This window comes from Vicugna pacos, chromosome 16 (assembly GCF_048564905.1).
Source record: "Vicugna pacos chromosome 16, VicPac4, whole genome shotgun sequence".
NCBI lineage: Eukaryota > Metazoa > Chordata > Mammalia > Artiodactyla > Camelidae > Vicugna > Vicugna pacos.
The window spans coordinates 53,434,437-53,455,075 of NC_133002.1; the positions used below are offsets into that span (position 1 = coordinate 53,434,437).

The following is a 20,639-nucleotide window of genomic DNA, read 5'->3' on the forward strand; positions in this document are numbered from 1 at the left end:
TGCAGTGAAGAATCACGAAACAGGGCAAAGTGGCCAGGGGTAAAAAGTGGAACCATCTAGAATAGGGTCCAACATTTTATCCTACCCCAACTTTACTTTTTGGAGCAAACAACATACTCACAACAATAATGACTCACAATACCATGGGTTTCAAGGATGACAGGAAAGAAGGATGTGTTTTGTTTAAAAAGCCCCAATTAAATCTTTTTCACTTTGAAAGATACACTTACTTGTAGCTCCACACCAACCCCCCACCGCTTATGAAATAAGGATCCTTGCCCCAGTTGAGAACCACTGACCCACAGGCTGGGCAAAAAAAATCAATTTGCAAAACAAACTTCAAATTAAACATGCATAGGTTACATTACAATGAAACACTGCCATTGAACAACACACCTTTCATAAAAGCAGCCAAAGCCATCTTATCCATTATCCTCTGTGTCATGTTAGTGACTGGGGTATAGACCACCACTAGATCAGAGTCATTAAATTGATCCACACGTCCCAGAACATGAGGAGGCTGTTCATGAAAACGAATAGCTCTGAAGAATTCCGAAAATATGCACAAAGACAGCCCTAGAAGCAGCGCTTCTGTCCATTCCTCCAGATACAAAAGAAAAATGAGTCAAATTATAATGTCATCCAGGACAGTGAGAAACATTCAAACGCTTCTTAAGACAGAAAGTACTGTCATTGAGCATAGTTTCATTTCACTCTCCCATTTTTTTTCTTTCCCAGTTACCATCCATCCTTTAAAGAAACCACCATTTCAAAAAAAAAAAATCAACTCTGACATAGTATCAAATATGTCCATTGATCTTGACCTAAGTAACACAGCACCCCTAACAGTAGGACCGCTATGGGTTATATGCCCTCATACTGATTTTTTATAAGTACACAGCATCACATGAGATATTCTTGTCAAAAGTGTTTAACCTGAAGTTAATCCCATTTTTAGATCTAACTTTCTGTTTACAGGAAACATAGACAGTTAAGGAATGAGTTAAATGACAGAATGAAAAGTGCAGAACATGGATGTTCAACAAGAGAACAGCTTTGGTCTCACTGGTTCCTGGACTGAACAAACCAACCTTGAGACGTGTGGGAAATTTTAGGAAATTGAATTTGAATATGAAATTAGATAACTATATGCAATTATTGCTAACTTTGTAAAGGGTATTAGTGGTTATAAAGGAGAATATGCCCCTAGTTTTTGTAGATGCTAGCTGAAATATTTAGCAGTCAAGTGTCATGTATTTTAAGAGAGGAGTTGAGGGGAGATAGAGATGAAGCAAAAATGACAAGATATTAACTGCTGTCAAATCTGGATTGTGGGTGAATAGGAAAGGACGCGAGTTCACTGGATCACTTTGATTTACTCATTTAAAATGTATTTCATTTTGCGTGGCTTTTTCTTTTTTTCCTAATACTGAAGTTGGCCCAGGGTAAAAATCAGAATGACTCCACAAGATTCAAATGGATTAATTATTTGGAAAATAGCTAGGTTCTCCTCAGAAAAGTGTTAGTTAACTTTGTTTTTCAGAAGCTGAAATATGAGCCATTTAGTTAACTTCACCTTTTTCCATAAATAATATCCTATTCTGCAATATTTTCAAGATATTATATTGAGAACCCCAAATCAACTGGCCTATAGAATTGATGAACATAAAAAAGCAATAAAAATGGCATAATATGAAGGGATGGATTTTCATTCACTAAACATGGAAAAATACATGTTGTGAACCATACCAATAAGCTCTCTTTTTTCATTCTCCATTTTTTAAGAAAATTCTTGTGCAGAAGGGCCTGAGTTTGTTGACACACACTCATCTCTTTTTTAATCATTTTGTCCTGTTCCTTGAGAAAGAAGACAAAGTAAATAGACAGCAATAACCAGATGAGAAAAAGACCCCCCCCACCAAAAAAATCCAGTTACAAAAAAAGCTTCTACACACTTTGAAAACAGTCCCAGATGAACTCACTGAATGCCTAACATTTGACATAAAAACATAGATTCAAAAGGTTTTTCTGCGGATAAAATATTCCTGAAGGTAGAACACAGTGCCAGCTGGCCTTTCTCTGCAGGCGCTATGGTTGTGAACGATGGGGGTTTGGGTGTGGGAGGTCTTCTTCCTTTTGTCTCAAAAGTACATTCTTCTGCCAAATCCTGACATTAAAACAATCCAAAGTAAATCAGTGAATAAGATGTTAGTAATGTTCAGAATCCAAATCACACTTTATACCCTTTACTTAATTTTTTTTAAAAGGTGTAATAGGAATAAAACCATCTCCAGTTTTCTGTCACTCAGAGATTTGACCATAAGCAGTCTATACTTTGAATGGCATGCTTTCACATGCTTATTTGATGACATTAAGGAAACCACTGAGTGAAAGAAAGTTGAGTAACATTTCAGTCATTCCTAGAATCCCAAAGAGCTCATTTCTCCTCTTCAAATTCATGAGTTCCCTTCTAGGAAGTAAGTATGTAAGACACATACAGATGAAAGCCAAAAACATTAGTTAGCTAGTGTGATGGAGTCACTGATGTGTGTAGATCATCCTGATGTGCAGCAGTGATCCTTCTGTGTTTTTAATTTAAAATTCTGAGATGATAATTTGGTATCACAGCTCTGATTATCTAAATTCACTCGAATAAATGATGTTATATACAAATTACAATGTTTGGAGAACTTGCTGGATTCCCTTTTTGGATAAAGGAACAGGTAAAGTTACCAAATACCAAAATAATCTCTAAAATCCAACTTGAGAAAGATTCTAAGTGAAAATACCCATTTTTATGTTATGGCTATAGAGGTCTACGTGGAGAGCTCAGGAAGCAACCCACAGAGACATTTTAAAAGAAAAAGGAAACCACAGGGAGAAGCAACTTGTCCTAATGCCTCCACAGTCCCAAAAAGTAAAATTCTGCAAGTTCTCAAAAGGCCATCAAGGGAAGTGTAAATCTGACACACAAAAATAACAACATTTATACATACCTTGAGTCTATCTTCCATTTGACTATCACACCAAAATACTATGTTTGAGTTTAAAACATTACATCACTCATTAGGTCTATAATATAAAACAATAATTTAGAAATATCAGAACAATACAATAATTTCAACAATGTCAGTCAAGATCCTTGGTACTATGTCTTTTGTGCCTTGATTATCTTATGCAGAGTGAAAGGTAAAAGCAAATTTGACTTACTGTCAGGAAAGTAAGAGTGAAGAACTCAAAAGCACTTTTGATTCACGGTCTCTTTCTGTCCAGAAGAACAGTTAACAATCCTTCAAGGACTTTTCCACAAATGCTTGCCTCTTGTAAATCTGTTTTCATTCAGTTGGTTTCTGAAAACAGGCCATGATGTCTGAGTAAAAAGCCTGCCAAACACATTCTTTTCTTGATAAGTTGTTTTTTTCCCATGTCTTTCTTCTTGTCCAGTTGCTTCACAGGGAGGTTGCAGCTATGGATGGTTGGCTAAGCTTGTCACGTGGTATTTGTTTATTGCTCTCTCTTTCTGGCATATGCAAAAAGTGATCAGAGTCAAAAAAGGAAGAAAGAAAAAAAAAACCCTTGTCCTAAATAAGTCTATATTAACTTTGAATGATTCAATATTCAACAGCCACGCCAAAAAAAAAAAAAAAGACAAAAAAGAAGTTGAACAGCGAGAAGGAAAACGAGGGTCTCAAAAATCAGAACAATTTATGAGAAAACTTTACCAAAGACTTAAATGCACTTCAGTTAAAGGGTTCTTTGCACTGATTCCTGTGTGCTAGAAAAGTATGTGAAGGGTTTAAATGAATTATTTCACTGACACTCAAAGCAAACCTATGAAGTTGATACTGTATTTGTACACATTTTACAGATTTGGAAGGTGAGACTTAAAGGTGAAATTATTTGCGGATACTCAAAAAGAGGCAGAGTTAACAGGTTAAGTCCAGAATGGTGTCTGGATTCCAGGCCCCCTCATTCTTAACTGCCACTGTGAAAATTACACTAATAAAAACAATGATACCTAATATCCATTTTAATAGTTTAATAGTTCAAACTAGATGGGCAGAACGCTTTTTTTCTTTAGCTACAAATATTGGACATCCTCAGAATTGTAAACAACCCCTGTTTCTCAACTCTGAAAAATCTCCTTCCATGAATTTTTCAGTAATCATTACTCTTCTTGGGATGTGTACACAAATTAATCACCACACATGAAAATGAAGGACAGAGAGATGGAGAAGCACTCAGACTATTCAAGCTATTACCGTTTTCATTAAGAAGATGAAAATAAACATTTTCTTTGACTTTAATTGCATTCCCTCCCTTGTTGTTAGTCACATTTCTCTTCTTGTTTCCTGGTCATTACTAGAAGTAAAAATCCATGAAGTGGAAACCACCAAATATTTAACCTGGTTCCAATCCCAGACATTAATGATAATATTTAATGGCTGGGAAAAAACCTACTAAGATCGTTATCATAATGCACACATACATTCCTAGTAACTACATCTAAAGGATAATTTGTCTATTTCCATAATTTTAGGGAAATTGTATTGTAACTTCCAATATGGCACAGTAAGGTGGTTACAGGGAAGGGGTCTGAGACCTACATTCCAAACTGTCACTCACTGGCTATGCACCTTGGACAGGTGACATAAAATCCACAGACCTCTGTTCTACATTTATAACAGGGTTGGACCAGGCCTCTGTACATACAAACTGTACAGAGCGGAAGAGGCCAAGATGGCGGAGTAGTAGGACGCTCCTAGCTCACCCTCTCCCACAGATACACCAAGACTCACATCCACGGACCGACTCAGCCAAAAAGAGCACCTGCGGAACTCCGACAGAACACTGCCCTCTTCAAGAGACAAAGATGCCAAAAATCTGGTAGGAGAAAGGAAAAAAAGACGAAAAGGCAAAACAGTGCAGGACCAGTCCCGCGGGGAGGGAGCCGCAAAGGAGGCCTGGCGCTCATTCTCTGGGTCTCCCCTCTCCAACCGAGAGGCCAGCGGGACAGAGGGGGAGCCTCCGAGGCTTGGATCTGTACAGAGCAGCCCTTGTCTGACAGAACTAAGTTAAACGGGCACAGAGGGTCCCTGCGACACCCAGCCTGAGACCCGAGCCAGGAGCCGGGGGCCAGGACAGGCTGCCCGAGCCGGGCAGAGGACAGGGATGGCTGCACTGAGGCAGCCCCAGGGAACTGCAGGGGGCTGCGCGACGTGGATGAGTGGGTGCACAGGGCAGAACGACCCGGGCCCTCCATGAAACAGCACGGCTGATGTGCCCTGGGGGGAAGGGTGCATACCGCCATCTCTGAAAACACACTGGAAGGTTTTTGGGGAGGAGAGGTGGGGTTCTGGCACCGCCGCCATATCCTCCGGCGCTTGGCACCCAGGTGGGGGCGGGGGCAAAACCTGAATCCGCGCCTGGGGGCTCTGCAGCCTCAAAGGCCAGATAGTGACTTATTTACAGCCCAAGTCAGATAGCATCCTTCAGCCCTGGTGCCTAGCACAGTTCATGCCGCCAGAACAAACAAGAGCTGAGTTTGGGCACAGAGCAGGGGCAGGGCTGTTCCGCTGTCTTCCCGGGGCCCGCCTGCGGAGCGCCGACCCGGGGCTGAGCGCGCAGCAGCGCAGAGCGACCGGCGCCGGCAGACGGTGGGTGGCCGCCGCCTTTCCGGCAGGAACACTCTGCTGGGAGGGGGCGCGACGGCCTTGCCGACAGGCAATGGGAACGGCGCAGACGAGGGCGCCAACAGAGGGCCTCTGGAAACAGCAAGCTGAGCTTCCAAAACAGGACGAAAAGAGAAAGACTTCGCATTAAAAGCACACAGTCTCCAGGAGAACACCAACCCCCTCCCGCCTTTTTTCTTTTTCTTTTTTTTAAATCTGTTTTCACCTGTTCTATTTTCTATTACCCTTTTAATTTTTACTTCTTAAACAATTATATAAACCCCAGTTTTAATCCCTTTTAAGTTTTTTAAAAAATATTTTAATTATTATTATTTTTGAAAAATCCACAGCATTTCATTTTTATTTCTCTTGGTTTTGATCTCCTGTTATTGATTATACATGCACAGGTTTCAAATACATCTTTTCCTCTTTTCTCCTTTTTTAAAGGTTTTTAAAGGACGTCTCAACCAATTGCTATTCTGCTTCAACTTTCTCTTCTATTATTCATTATACACTGTTTTCAAACCTTTTTCCCCCTTCTTTTAAAATTCTTTCTCTCTCTCTCTTCTTTTTTCTAAGTTTTATTCCTACATAAGCATTAGATAGATAAACTCCTTAAGGACCACAATAGATAACGGATACTCCATAAACTACAGTGCCAGAGAGGTATGAGCAAGATGAAGAAGCAGAGAAATTCCCAATGAAATAGTCATCGATACCCTACTAGATCAAGATTTCAAAAAAGGAGTGATCAAAGTATTGAAGGAACTAAAAGAGAGAGTCTTTAGAGATATAAAATATGTCAAAAATGAAATTGAAGCCATAAAGAAGAGCCAAGTAGAACTGGTAAACTCATTGGCTGAGATGAGGAATGATCTAAACGCTGTGCAAAGCTGACTAGATAATGCAGAGGAACGAATTAGTGACCTAGAAGACAGGACAATAGAAAGCACCCAATCAGAACAGCTACAAGATAAACAAATAAAAACAAATGAAAATAGCATAAGGGACCTATGGGATAATATAAAGCATGCCAATCTTCACATAATAGGGGTCCCAGAAGGGGAAGAAGGATCAAAGGGGATTGAAAAGGTTTTTGAAGAAATCATGACTGAAAACTTCCGAAACTTAAAGAAGGAATCAGATAACCAAGTACAGAAAGCTCAGAGGGTCCCAAACAGGAAGAACCCAAATAGGCCCACACCAAGACATATCATAATCAAGATGGCCAGAGTCAAGGATAAAGAAATGATCCTAAAGACAGCAAGAGAAAAGCAAAGAGTGAGTTACAAGGGAACCCCCATAAGGCTCTCAGCGGATTTCTTTACACAAACACTACAGGCCAGAAGGGAGTGGCAAGATATATTCAAAGTGCTGAATGAAAAAAAGATGCAGCCTAGGATACTTTATCCAGCAAGGCTATCCTTTAGGATAGAAGGAGACATAAAGAATTTCACAGACAAGGAAAAGCTACAAGAGGTTCCCAACACTAAACCCATGCTAAAAGAAATATTGAAATGTCTACTTTAAATAGAAAAGCAGCAGGATGATACAGAAATGAGAAACTCACAACTAAAAAGGTGATAACTCATGAATTACAAATAAACACGAAATTATAAAAGAAGACATACAAATCATTGACAGTGGGAGGGGGAGGCAGGAAAATACAGAATGTTTTTTTCTTTTTTTTTTAATTTTTTGTTCTCGGTAGGATGCGTTTGAGATCATGTTACTATCAGTTTAATAAAAACAATTATAGTACTGGGCTAATAGACTTACAAAAAAGGGTAACCACAAGCCAAAAACTTACAAGGGAGTCACAAAAACTAAATAAAATCTATGATAATACAAAGGAAAATTACCAAACCACAAAAGGAAGAAGAAAGAAACAAAGAGGAAATACCAAATCAACTGCAAAGATAAGTTCAAAATGGCAATAAACACACACCTATCACTAATTACTGTAAATGTTAATGCACTAAATGCTCCAGTCAAAAGACACAGAGTGGCAGACTGGATAATAAAGCAAGAACCTTCAATATGCTGCATACAAGAGACCCACTTTAGGGAGAAGGACACATATAGATTGAGAGTGAAAGGATGGAAAAGGATATCCCATGCAAATGGAAAAGCCAAAAAAGCAGGTGTTGCAGTACTGATTTCAGACAAAATAGACTTTAAAACAAAGGCCATAAAGAAAGATAAAGAAGGACCTTTTATAGTGATTAAAGGAAGGATACAAGATGAGGATATCACACTCGTTAATATATATGCACCCAATACAGGAGCACCTAAGTACATAAAACAATTACTAACAGAGATAAAAGGGGGATACTGATGGGAATACAATCATAGTTGGAGATTTTAACACCACATTAACATCTAGACAGATCTTCCAGGCAGAAAATAAACAAGGCAACAGAGAAATTAAATAATACAACAGAAAAATTAGATTTGGTGGATATTTTCAGAGCATTACACCCCCCAAAAATAGGATATACATTCTTTTCAAGTGCACATGGAACATTTCCTAGGATTGATCATGTACTTGCGCACAAAAGAAACCTCAACAATTTTAAGAAGATAGAAATTATCTCAAGCATCTTTACTGCTCACAGTGCCATGAAACTAGAAATCAACAACAGAGAAACAAAGGAGAAAGAAAGGAAAGCATGGAGATTAAACAATATGCTATTAAAAAACCAATGGGTCAATGAGGAAATCAAAGCTGAAATTAAAAAATACCTTGAGACAAATGACAATGAAAGCACAACCACACAAAATTTATGGGACAATGCAAAGGCAGTGCTAAGAGGGAAGTTTATAGCGATACAGGCCTTCCTCAAAAAAGAAGAACTATCTCAAATAAACAATTTAACCCACCAGCTGACAGAACTAGAAAAAGAAGAACAAAAAACCCCAAAAGCAGGAGAAGGAAGGAACTTATAAAGATCAGGGAAGAAATAAATAAAATAGAGATTAAAAAACCATAGAAAAAAATCAATCAAACCAAAAGCTGGTTTTTTGAAAAAGTAAATAAAATCAACAAACCTCTGGCCAAACTCATAAAGAAGAAAAAAGAGAGAGCACAAATCAGCAAAATAAGAAAGGAAAATGGAGAAATTACAACAAATAAAATAGAAATACAGAATATCATACAAGAATATTATGAAAAACTATATGGAACCAAACTGGATAACCTAGAGGAGATGGACAAGTTTCTGGAAACATACAGTCCACCAAGACTGAATCAAGAAGAAACTGACCACTTGAACAAGCCGATCACTAGAAATGAAATCAAAATAGCAATAAAAAACCTCCCTATGAATAAAAGTCCAGGACCAGACGGCTTCACCGGGGAATTCTACCAAACATACAAAGAAGAACTCATACCAGTCCTTCTCAAACTCTTCCAGAAGATTGAAAAGGAGGGAATATTCCCAAACTCATTCTATGAAGCCACCATCACCCTGATATCAAAACCAGGTAAAGACACTACCAAAAAAGAGAATTATAGGTCAGTATCACTGATGAACATAGACACCAAAATCCTCACCAAAATATTAGCAAATAGAATCCAACAACACATAAAAAAGATTATGCATCATGACTAAGTGGGGTTCATCCCAGGATCACAAGGGTGGTTCAACATATGCAAATCAATCAACGTAATCCATCACATTTACAAGAGAAAGGACAAAAACCACATGATCATCTCAATCGATGCAGAAAAAGCATCTGATAAAATTCAACACCTGTTTATGATAAAAACTCTCACCAAAGTGGGTATAGAGGGAACATATCTCAATGTCATACAAGCTATATATGACAAACCTACAGCCAGCATAGTACTCAATGGTGAAAAACTCAAAAGCTTCCCACTAAAATCTGGGACAAGACAAGGATGCCCACTATCACCACTCCTATTCAACACAGTCGTGGAAGTCCTAGCCACAGCAATCAGACAAGCGAGACAAATAAAAGGGATCCAAATTAGAAAAGAAAAGGTAAAAGTGTCACTATATGCCGATGACATGTTACTATATATAGAAAACCCTAAAAGGTCCACACAAAAACTAGTAGAGCTGATGGAAGAATTCAGCAAGGTAGCAGGTTACAAGATTAACGTTCAAAATCAGTTGCATTTCTTTACACTAATGATGAATCAACACAAAAAGAAAGTAAAGAAACAATCCCTTTTAAAGTAGCACCCAAAGTAATAAAATACCTAGGAATAAATCTAACCAAGGAGGTGACACAATTATACACAGAAAACGATAAACCACTGATGAAGGAAATTAAAGAAGACTTTAAAAAATGGAAAGATATCCCAAGCTCTTGGATTGGAAGAATCAATATTGTTAAAATGGTCACACTGCCCAAGGCAATCTACAGATTTAATGCAATCCCTATCCAATTACCCAGGACATATTTCACAGAACTAGAACAAATCGTAAAAAAAACCATCAAAGACCTAGAATTGCCAAAGCATTACTGAAGAGAAAGAAAGAGGCTGGAGGAATAACTCTTTCAGACATCAGACAATACTACAGAGCTACAGTCATCAAGACAGCATGGTATTGGTACAAAAAAAGACATATAGACCAATGGAACAGAATAGAGAGCCCAGAAATGAACCCACAAACTTTTGGTCAACTCATCTTCGACAAAGGAGGCATGAATATACAATGGAATAAAGACAGTCTCTTCAGCAAATGGTGTTGGGAAAACTGGAAAGCAGCATGTAAAGCAATGAAGCTAGAACACTCCTTTACACCATCCACAAAAATCAACTCAAAATGGATCAAAGACTTAAACATAAGACAAGACACAATAAACCTCCTAGAAGAAAATATAGGCAAAACAGTATCTGACATACATCTCAAAAATGTTATCCTAGAACAGTCTACTCAAGCAATAGAAGTAAAAGCAAGAATAAGCAAATGGGACCTAATGAAACTTACAAGCTTCTGCACAGCAAAGGAAACCAGAAGTAAAACAAAAAGACAACCTACGGAATGGGAGAAAAGTTTTGCAAATGTAACCAACAAAGGCTTGATCTCCAGAACTTATAAGCAGCTCATATGACTTTATAAGAAACAAACAAACAACCCAGTCCAAAAATTGGCAAAAGACCTAAACAAGCAATTCTCCAAGGAAGACATACAAATGATCATTAGGCACATGAAAAAATGCTCAGTATCACTAATTATCAGAGAAATGCAAATTAAAACTACAATGAGGTATCACCTCACTCCAGTCAGAAAGGCCATCATTCAAAAATCCACAAATGACAAATGCTGGAGAGGCTGTAGAGAACGGGGAACCCTCCTACACTGCTGGTGGGAATGCAGTCTGGTGCAGCCACTGTGGAAAACAGTATGGTGATTCCTCAAAAGAATAGGAATAGACTTATCATATGACCCAGGAATCCCGCTCCTGGGCATATATCCAGAAGGAACCCTACTTCAGGATGACACCTGCACCCCGATGTTCATAGCAGCACTATTTACGATAGCCAAGACATGGAGACAGCCTAAATGTCCATCAACAGATGACTGGATAAAGAAGTGGTACATGTATACAATGGAATACTACTCAGCCATAAAAACTGACAACTTAACGCCATTTGCAGCAACATGGATGCTCCTGGAGAATGTCATTCTAAGTGAAGTAAGCCAGAAAGAGAAAGAAAAATACCCTATGAGATCGCTCATATGTGGAATCTAAAACAAAACAAAACAAAACAAAAACAAAGCATAAATACAAAACAGAAACAGACTCATAGACATAGAATACAAACTTGTGGTTGCCAAAGGGATGGAGGGTGGGAAGGGATAGACAGGATTTCAAAATTGTAGAATAGATAAACAAGATTATACTCTGTAGCACATGGAAATATACACAATATATTATGGTAGCTCACAGAGAAAAAAATGTGACAATGAATATATACATCTTCATGTATAACTGAAAAATTGTGTTCTACACTGGAATTTGACACAACATTGTAAAATGATTATAAATTAATAAAAATGTTATATTATTGTTCAAAAAAAAAAAAAACCTGTGCAGCTCTTCTATAGGGTCACAATGCTAAAATCCTCCCAACCTGGATATATGGGTGACCATCCTACATGCTGTCAACCCAGCCCTCCTCAGCATGCTTTCCACAGATCTATTTTTATATATTTCTTTTTTCTTTTAAGTATAGTTGATTAACAATATCACCTTAGTTTCAGGTATACAGCAAAGTGATATATATATATATATACATATATATATACATATATATATAAAACATACATATATATGTATTTCTGATTATTTTCCACTATATAGTAACTATAGGTTATTACAATACTAAACATAGTTTCCTGTGTTACATAGTAAACCCCTGTTGTTTATTTTACCTAGTTTGTATCTGCTAATCTCATATTCCTAATTTATTCCTCTCTCACCTCCATTTCTCCTGTAGTAACCATAAGTTTGTTTCCTTTGTCTGTTTCAGTTTTGCATATAGATTCCTTTGTATTATTTTTTAGACTCCACATATAAGTGAAATCATACATTCGCCTTTGTCTGACTTACTTCGTTTAGAATGATGATCTCCACATCCGTCCACGTTGCTGCAATGGCATTATTTCATTCTTTTTTATGGCCAAGTAGTATTACATCCTGTAAATATACCACAGTTTCTTTATCCAGTCATCCTGATGGACATTTAAGTTGCTTCCATGTCTTGGCTTTTGTAAATAACGCTGCTATGAACACTGGCAGGGAGGAAGGGGTATGTGTCTTTTCGAATTAGAGTTTTCATCTTTCCTGAATAGATGCCCAGGAGTGGGACTGCTGGATCATACAGTAAGTCTAGTTTTGTTTTTTTTAAGGAACCTCCATACTGTCCTCCACATTGGCGGCACCGGGTGACATCCCCACCAGTACCGTAGGACGGTTCCCTTCCACAGATCTCTTTTTCATCTCCTCCTGTAGTCTTATCTTCCACGGGCTCTTAGCCCCACCTCTGCACTTCCGCTTTCAGCAGGTGAATTTACCCTTTCACTGAAAACTCAGAGACCACTTGGCGGCAGGTCCCCGCCACGCGTCTCTCCTCCGCGCTTCCTTGCCGGAGGACAGCAGGCAGGCAGATCCTCCCCAGACACAGCCGCGCCGCCCAAGCGCACTAACAGTTACACCAGTGCTCAAAATAAAATAAAACAAAATAAAAATAAAAAATAAAATAAAAACGCGAACCGTCAGCAGAGCCTTCAGGGACTCGTAATCCTTTTGCTGGCGGAGGGCTGGACATATGTCAAGAATTACCAAAACCTGAGGCAGCGACACGCGGGGAGCAGACGCTGTGGGGACAATGGCGCAGGGAGACGCGCCCGACGCAGCGTCGCCGGGAACCTTCAGTTTGTAAAACAAAAAGCGCCAGGTCTGCGAGCGCCATAAAGTGAATGACCTGCCGGTTCCCGAACTCGAGTTCCCGGTGACACCTGAGCCCCGCGTGGACACGGAGGTTCGGGGGCACGAAGGCAGAGGCGGCCACGCCTGACTGGCAGTGGAAGGTTCTAGAAGTGGGGAACTTACACACGTCCGGGGCTGTCTTGGGCGCCGCAAGCCAAGGAGCTCTCCGCACCTGCCGCCAGAATCTTAAACACGGAGACATTAAGGGGCTGGGTCCCCTAATTCCGCCCAGACGGTCTCTCTAAAGGCCGCGCCCTGTAAAATGGCGCCGCCGTAGGGACGGCGGTGCCGACACCCGAGGGCGGGGGAGGGGTACGCAGCCCCCGTTGCCCGGATGTTGCCCGGATGCTGCCAGAGGACCGACCAGAGATCGCATCCTCTGCGTGAACCCCCTCCGGCGATATCTCAGTTTTGCTTTTCTAATTTAAGAGAACTCACTTATCATATTGAATTTTCCTGAGCCCTAACGTGATGAAACTGTTGATTTGACTTGGGTCACTTTTTCTGTCCTTCAATAAAATTCTTCCATGTCTTTTGCAAGACTGATTGCTGCATAGCTAGAGTTTCCATTGCTAACGTAATAGGACTTTTTTTTTTTTTTTAGCATTTTCTAATTAATTGTTGCTTGAATAGAGGAGCAGGATGACTTTTGTATGTTGATTTGAACTTTGCTGCACTCTCTTGTTTATTCTAAGTGTAAATCTTTAAAGTTTCGTAAACAATAAATGTATCTATATATTGACGGTTTTATGATTTCTATTTTTTCTAACAGTTCTTACAGTTCTCTGAAGTAGAATTCCTGGGATTAACTCGACTTGTTCCTGATGTGGCCCAACCCTTGGACTCTTCTTTTTTATAATATCCTGTTTTTGTTTTTTTCATGATACTGTGTTAATTATATTTCTTTTGTAGTTGATATTTTTTTAAACTTTCCCCCAAATTGCCTCTTTTTTTCTGTTTGGTGATTAATTTTAAAAGTACACAGTTAAGCTATGCTCAGATTTCTGTCCTACACAAACCATGAGTTGATTAATGTGTGTTAAGATGCTACATTTGGGGATAATTTGTTATTTAAAAGCAGGTAACTGATACACTTACGTATTTCTGTGTGACTCCCAATATATTCTAAGCCCTTTAAAGTCAAGATTCTGTATGGTTAACCTTTATATCCCCAGCTCCTAACCTAGTGTTTGGCCCAAGGTAGGAATTTAGGAACAAAAGGAAATGTTGAATTTAATCACTGCGAGGCTGACTTACTACAAAGACTGTGACAATCTCAGTCCAACCTGGGGGCAGTTCAGGATACACCAGACTCACTTTCGCAACACACACTCACACCCCTCAGAGTGATGTGAAACTTCTTTACCACAGTAAAATAATCCTCTAATTGTGGACTCCTCACAGATTGGTCTTTTATAATCCAAGTGACTCCATAACATGGAAGTCAGGGAAATTTTCAGGAGCCCCCTGAGGGCAAGTTGCTGAATACTCCAAAGTCTGTCTCTGAAGAACCATTCGGGGTTAGTTTGTTGTTGTTGTTGTTGTTGTTGTTGTTGTTGTTGTTGTTGTTGTTATTTTTAATTGAAGTATAGTCAGTTACAATGTGTCAATTTCTGATGTTCAGCATAATGTTTCAGTCATACATATACATACAAATATTCCTTTTCATATTCTTTTTCATTATAAGTTACTACCAAATACTGAATCTAGTTCCCTGTGTTATACAGAAGAAATTTTGTTTTTTTAATCTATTTTATATATAGTAGTTAATATTTGCAATTCTCAGACTCCCAGTTCGGGTTCCACTTATATCAGGATCTTCTCAAAGCAGGTAATTCAGATACATTCAAGCTTGGAAATCACTGCTTTAGCTAATGCTGATTCTCATTTTACCGTGCATTTCACAACCAGCCCCTTCTGACTGATTATCTTCAGTTGATTTGGCAGGAAGACAGGACAAATAGTGAACCTTCAGCCACCCCCAGTTGCCTTTGGCAACAGGCACCACACGTGTGTGTGGAGGTGTGTGCACACCCCAGAGAGATCAACGTGTTATGCACATGGTTTTCACCTAGTGAATTCAATATTCAGCAGGTATCATTAAGACAGAAGCCAGATACCACACAAGGGCTAAGTGTAACTATGAGAGGAAGAGATCAAGAATATAAGCTCTGAAGTCATCCTGCCTGGGTTCAAATCCCAGCTCTGCCATTCAGGAGCTCCGTGTCACTGGATAAATCATTTAATGTCCCTGGCCTCAGATTCTCCAGCTATAGGGGAGAGCATGGACATAAACATCCTTATTTCTCAGGGTGGTTGTAAGGATTGAATATAATCGACAACGCCAGTGGTTCTCAAACTTGAGCATGCATCAGGATCCCCTAGACTGTTTGTTTAAACAGAGATGGCTAGATCCCACTCCTGGAGTTTCTGATTTGGTAGAACTGGGGCCACCTGAGAATTTGCATGTCTGATTCTGGGAATGACCAGCGTACGAACGTGCGTAAGGCAGTGGAACAGGGCCTTGCACAGAGTGAGTCCTCAATAAATGTTAACAATTAAATTTTAAAATCTGTTCTTACATATCAAGCCTGCTTTTTAAATACTCCGATATTTTGTTTTGACTCATCTTGATGCTTTCCCCCACCTGAAAATTATCATTGAAATTCTTATGTAATCCTTTATATGGGGAAAAAAAATAACTGAGTTTTCCCAAGAATGTGAGGACCACTAGTTTCACTATTGAAAGGACAGTAAAGGGAAGAAGTAAAAGTCAGACTGTGACTGTATCTTTATCATCAGTGATATCCCAAGAAATTATTTCCTGGAGGTTTTGTTTCACCAGCTCTGCCCATCCACCTCCCAGTTATCCTCGTTATCAACAAAGTTTGCTTTCAGGTTACAGAGGATTCCCTGCCTGCCTTTTGGAGAGAACCTGAAAAGTTTCAGATTTTGAGGCTCCTTAAAGGAACCAAAGGAGGGATTTAAAACTGGTGATTTAAAATCCAGCCTCAAGTCCATGCTGTCACACAATTCCAGTCCTCTCTAACCTCTGGCTGTTCTGCCTTCTTCTATTTGATGAATGACTGGGACTTTTTCTGGCTCACTCCTCGTTTCTTGTTCTTTGTCCTGACAGCCTGAACCCTGTTGGATCCTTACTGTTTCCCAAATGAACTAGTACAAGGATGACCCTTTGGCTCGTAGAGTTTAGCCTCCAGCTTCCCAGCTGACTTGCTGGCTCCAACTGTTGACTCAGCCTTACTTCACCCCGCCTTACTCCGCCCGTTTCTGGAACTGGGAAGGTGCCCCTGCCGCACAGCCCTCTGCTGCCATCTGGTGGTTTCACCTTTTGCCCAGTCTCTACCAGGCACCTGCTGCTTTTAGCTGGTAGGATTGGACCTTAATCTGAGATAAACCGTTTTTGAATAAAAATCTCCCTGGTGTTGTCACATTTCCAATGTGAGATTCATTCTCCCCCAGCTCTGAATTGCAAACTGTTACTTAAATTTTTTTGACTGAAAGACAAGTCTACTTTCCCTTTGACTAGTCTAATTTCATTAGACTAAAAGGACCAAGAAACTTCCAGTGGCTTTCTTGTATACAATTCAGTCTTCAGTTTTTTTTTCTCAGTGGTCTTCTGGATGGGCTTTTTATTTTCAACTGCCTGGGGACATCCACGAGGACTGAGACAAGACCCTGGGTTTGCATCCTGCAGTAACAATATGTTTGATGATTTAAATGGCTGTCAGTCAAATAGTGCCAGTAGGATATTTCTTAGATTTCTTGCCTTGAACTTCAAAATGTAAGCCAAGCTATACAGATGGGTGGCTCACCACACTAGCTTCATAGACAGTTACAATCATCCGGGCAACCATTTCTAATATTCTTAATGAAGGCCTGAAAATAGTGGTGCCCCTCCCCAAAGATGAACAGTCCCAAACTGAGACCCTCATGAGAGATAGCAAGATAAATAACATGACATGTATGAAGATAGGTCACAAAATAACCAAAAGATAATGGAAGATTAACTCAAAGCAGGACTAAAAGAAACCTTCCAATGTGCAAAGACTTTCAGAGTAAGTCCGCAGATAACAGTCTATCAAATTCTGATAGAACACGTTTATTTTAGGGGGACGGCTATAGCTCAGTGGTAGGGTGCATGCCCAGCTTCCTCTGTGAGGACAGATCTGGGTTTTATGCTTATTTTAGCACTCACTGTACAGCCAGCCCTCGAGCGGTTCCAGTCGTTAAGTGAGCAACCTAACCAGCATCCATCTCTTGGTCTCAAGATACCAAGAGGGAAATTTTGGTGAGCTGAGATGGCCCTTTTATTGGTAAATGTGTGACCTTGGGAAGGTATATGTGTACACATGAGATAAATAATTACTTTAACTGACAGTACTGATACTTTCAGGGAATCCTGCGTTTATGTAAGCGTGGCAGCAAGCCCTCTAATCATGTAGTTTTGTGTACGTTGTCTGTTTTTAAGATGCTTAAAATTATTAAGTTTATTTGCTTAATCTAATTTGATTAATTAGATTTGCAAGAGTTGCTTAGGTGCTTGAGAAAAATCGGTTCATTAAATTTCAAATCTTGTCTAAGCGTTGGGAGAATCCAATTTATTCAGACATCCTAAGGAAATGGATAAAATCTAAGTATATTAAATATCTGGGAATAATTTAATCTGCTAAATGTAATAAAATGTAAGTAAAAGGGATTGCTTTATGTTTTCACAAAACAGATTAGAGATTAAAAGATCAACAAAGACACCTAGTTTAAAATATGAATGTGAATTAAAACATGAGTAACTGTCAGTGTTCCTTCTGTACTTGAAAACTCCCAACAGATACGAAAAATAAGTTACTAACAAATTTTAGTACCAGGTTTCTTCTTCATTTTTAATATGAGCCACTCATTATTCATTTATCAACATTCAATAACAAAGTATCCATTTCAGTGTACAAAATGAAGAGTTGTCTTAATTTTTCAGTTCTTAAAGCTTGTTACTAATAATAGAATCATATTTATTTTTCTTAAAGGGCAGCATTGAGAATTACTTACATATAACATATTATGAATAAAAAATAAGAAAACTTTTTACCTTATAAGAATAGCAGATATAAAAATTATTCACCTGAGAATAAGTTCTTTTCATTTTAGGTAACATGTTCTCTCAAGAAAGAAAATGAAAAAATCAATGTTAGCAGTATTAAAAATACATTAAGGATAAGCATTTCTATTTTTAAAAAATTAATGCATATTTATGTGTTACATAAAAATACAGCATGGTATTTCATCAAATTCAGAGTACAAAGGAAATGCTGCTATAACGAACAGAACAAGAATAAAAGCACGACAACACTTAACCCCAAGTAGAACTGTGCTCCAATAAACAGTACCACTAGCAACACATTTGTTATTATATTAGAGTTAGTTATGTAAGTACCTATCTTTCCTACTAGATCGTAAGATCTTCCAGGGGCAAAGTGGATAGTTACCGTTCTATCCAAAGAACCCATTGCTTGAACCATGATCTCTAAACGGTTTGCGGAATTAAATTACTCTAAAGACAATTTAATGACTAAAGTAAAATATTGATTTAAGATATAGTTTGGGCCAACTTAGAGGAAAAAATGCTTTTTAAAGAAAAGCTATGGCCTTTTACTGAAAACAAACTGGAAAAAAAAAAAAACGAAGAGCCCACAGAGGGAAACGTAAAGTACACTCATCGTCACGTTCTTCATGACCTTGTTCCTACCTAACACTGCGTTAGTCACTAACCACGGTCACTCAGTAAGGTCCAGGCTTTGCTTGTAAAATTTGATTGTGGATGGAAAATGTAAGCTAGGAGATACTGCTTTTTCTAACTTTTTCCTAATAGGTGTATTTATATTTATTTGTATTGGTATAGGGAAAAGTTTTGAGATCACAATTTAAGACATTTTGAAATGAAGTAATATATGTTCAAAAACATAAAGTGTACAATGTCAGTAAAGATAAACTCTTATTTGACCTGTCACCTTTTCTTCCCACCCTGCTTACCTTTGCTTTCCTAAGGATTAGTTAAATTATACTTCTGAATAGGAAAAACTTTATTATTGTGTGAAAAAATGAGAACAGAACATTCTGACAAATAATTTAATTCATGACCAAAATATATTCACTCCAAGTATGTAAAAACTTAAAAAAATGCCTTTAAAAAAATGCTTGCAAGAGCACCATAATAGTAAAGTAACTGAAAGAACTTAATAGATAGGAACGTGATTATGCCTGGTCAGCATAGCTACAAAAACACATCCTGAAAGAGAAGCCCGCCAGTATTTATATGAATGTCACACACTAAAAGATCTCTCTTTAAATTGATGACACCAGTTAGCAGTGACTTGCTTAGAAAATGCAATGTACTACTTATTATCTACAAAGGTAAAGATTTTCATTCAAATGTTTCTTGACTTACTCATCACGCAGTACTGAAGTTCAGTGTAAGTTACAACTTTTATTTTAGTAAAGATGTCAAAGCGAGTGTCTCAGGTGAAGGATCTGAAAGTTTGGTATCACGAGGCAAGTGACTTGATAATAAAAGATTAAAAACTAGTGCCAACTAAATCATACAAGGGGAAGTAACTGCGCTGTGGATTGCAAAATCCAAGCAGAGACTGTAAGACAGCTCGTTAGATTAGTGAGAGGACCTCCAGATGGCGGGTAGAGAACCCGCTGTCAGGAACGCGCAGTGAGGTCAAAGCAACGGAGGGAAGTACCAGTCACGTACCTCGTGCTGGGGCTGAGAAAGGTACGCTATCGTACACCAGCTGCTGGAGCCTAAGATCACAGACGTCTTATACACAGTAGAGCGAAAAGTTTATTAAGTTTTATCTACGTTCGCTAATAATGTCACTAAAGGGTTTGGCTCTTCAAAGTAACTCAGTACCAAATCCTTCCGTTGTGACTGTTGTTCTTTAAGACTCTTTGTAATGCAATAATCACACTCCTACCATGTTTGTTTCCGCAGAGTTAATACTTTGAGTCATCTGGCTGAAATATGTCAACTAATATTATTTATACTATATTATACCCATAGTCCATACATGGGTTCTACGAGGAAGTATTTCTAAGATTACATTAACCATACTCTTACTTCAACTCTTCACAGAGTGAAATTCTGGTTTCTTATTAAGGAGAATTACGTATGATTTATTTCTTTAATTTTTAATTTAAAAATGTTTTTGCATGGGGAGGTAATTAGGTTTTTTTATTTTTAGAGGAGGTACTGGGGATTGAGCCCAGGACCTCATGCGTGCTAAGCATGCGTTCTACCACTGAGCTATACCCTCGCCCCTATGGTTTATTTCTAATCCTTAATTTAACCCCCAAAAGTTTATTTATATCCCACCACGTTCCAAAGTGAACTGAGGTGAGTTAATAAATAAATCCACACACTGATATATTTAAAACTCTCTAAAAGAGAGAGATTCAAATAATAAGGTTTACCAAAAATGA

The 20,639-nt window shown here is 38.6% G+C and overlaps 1 protein-coding gene across 1 annotated transcript in view; it reads right to left on the reverse strand.

Moving 5' to 3' along the window:
- The window catches only part of ABCA10 (ATP binding cassette subfamily A member 10), a 66,689-nt gene extending 61,144 nt beyond the window's left edge, over positions 1-5,545 (reverse strand). Inside the window, exons 1-4 of the mRNA XM_072939488.1 lie at positions 4,800-5,545; positions 3,211-3,520; positions 1,750-1,857; positions 397-601 (exon numbers count right to left, since the gene is read on the reverse strand). Coding sequence (XP_072795589.1) covers positions 397-601; positions 1,750-1,845 — 301 coding nt within the window. The 5' untranslated portion in view covers positions 1,846-1,857; positions 3,211-3,520; positions 4,800-5,545. The remainder of the gene's footprint in view (positions 1-396; positions 602-1,749; positions 1,858-3,210; positions 3,521-4,799) is intronic.
- Positions 5,546-20,639: the final 15,094 nt, after the last annotated feature.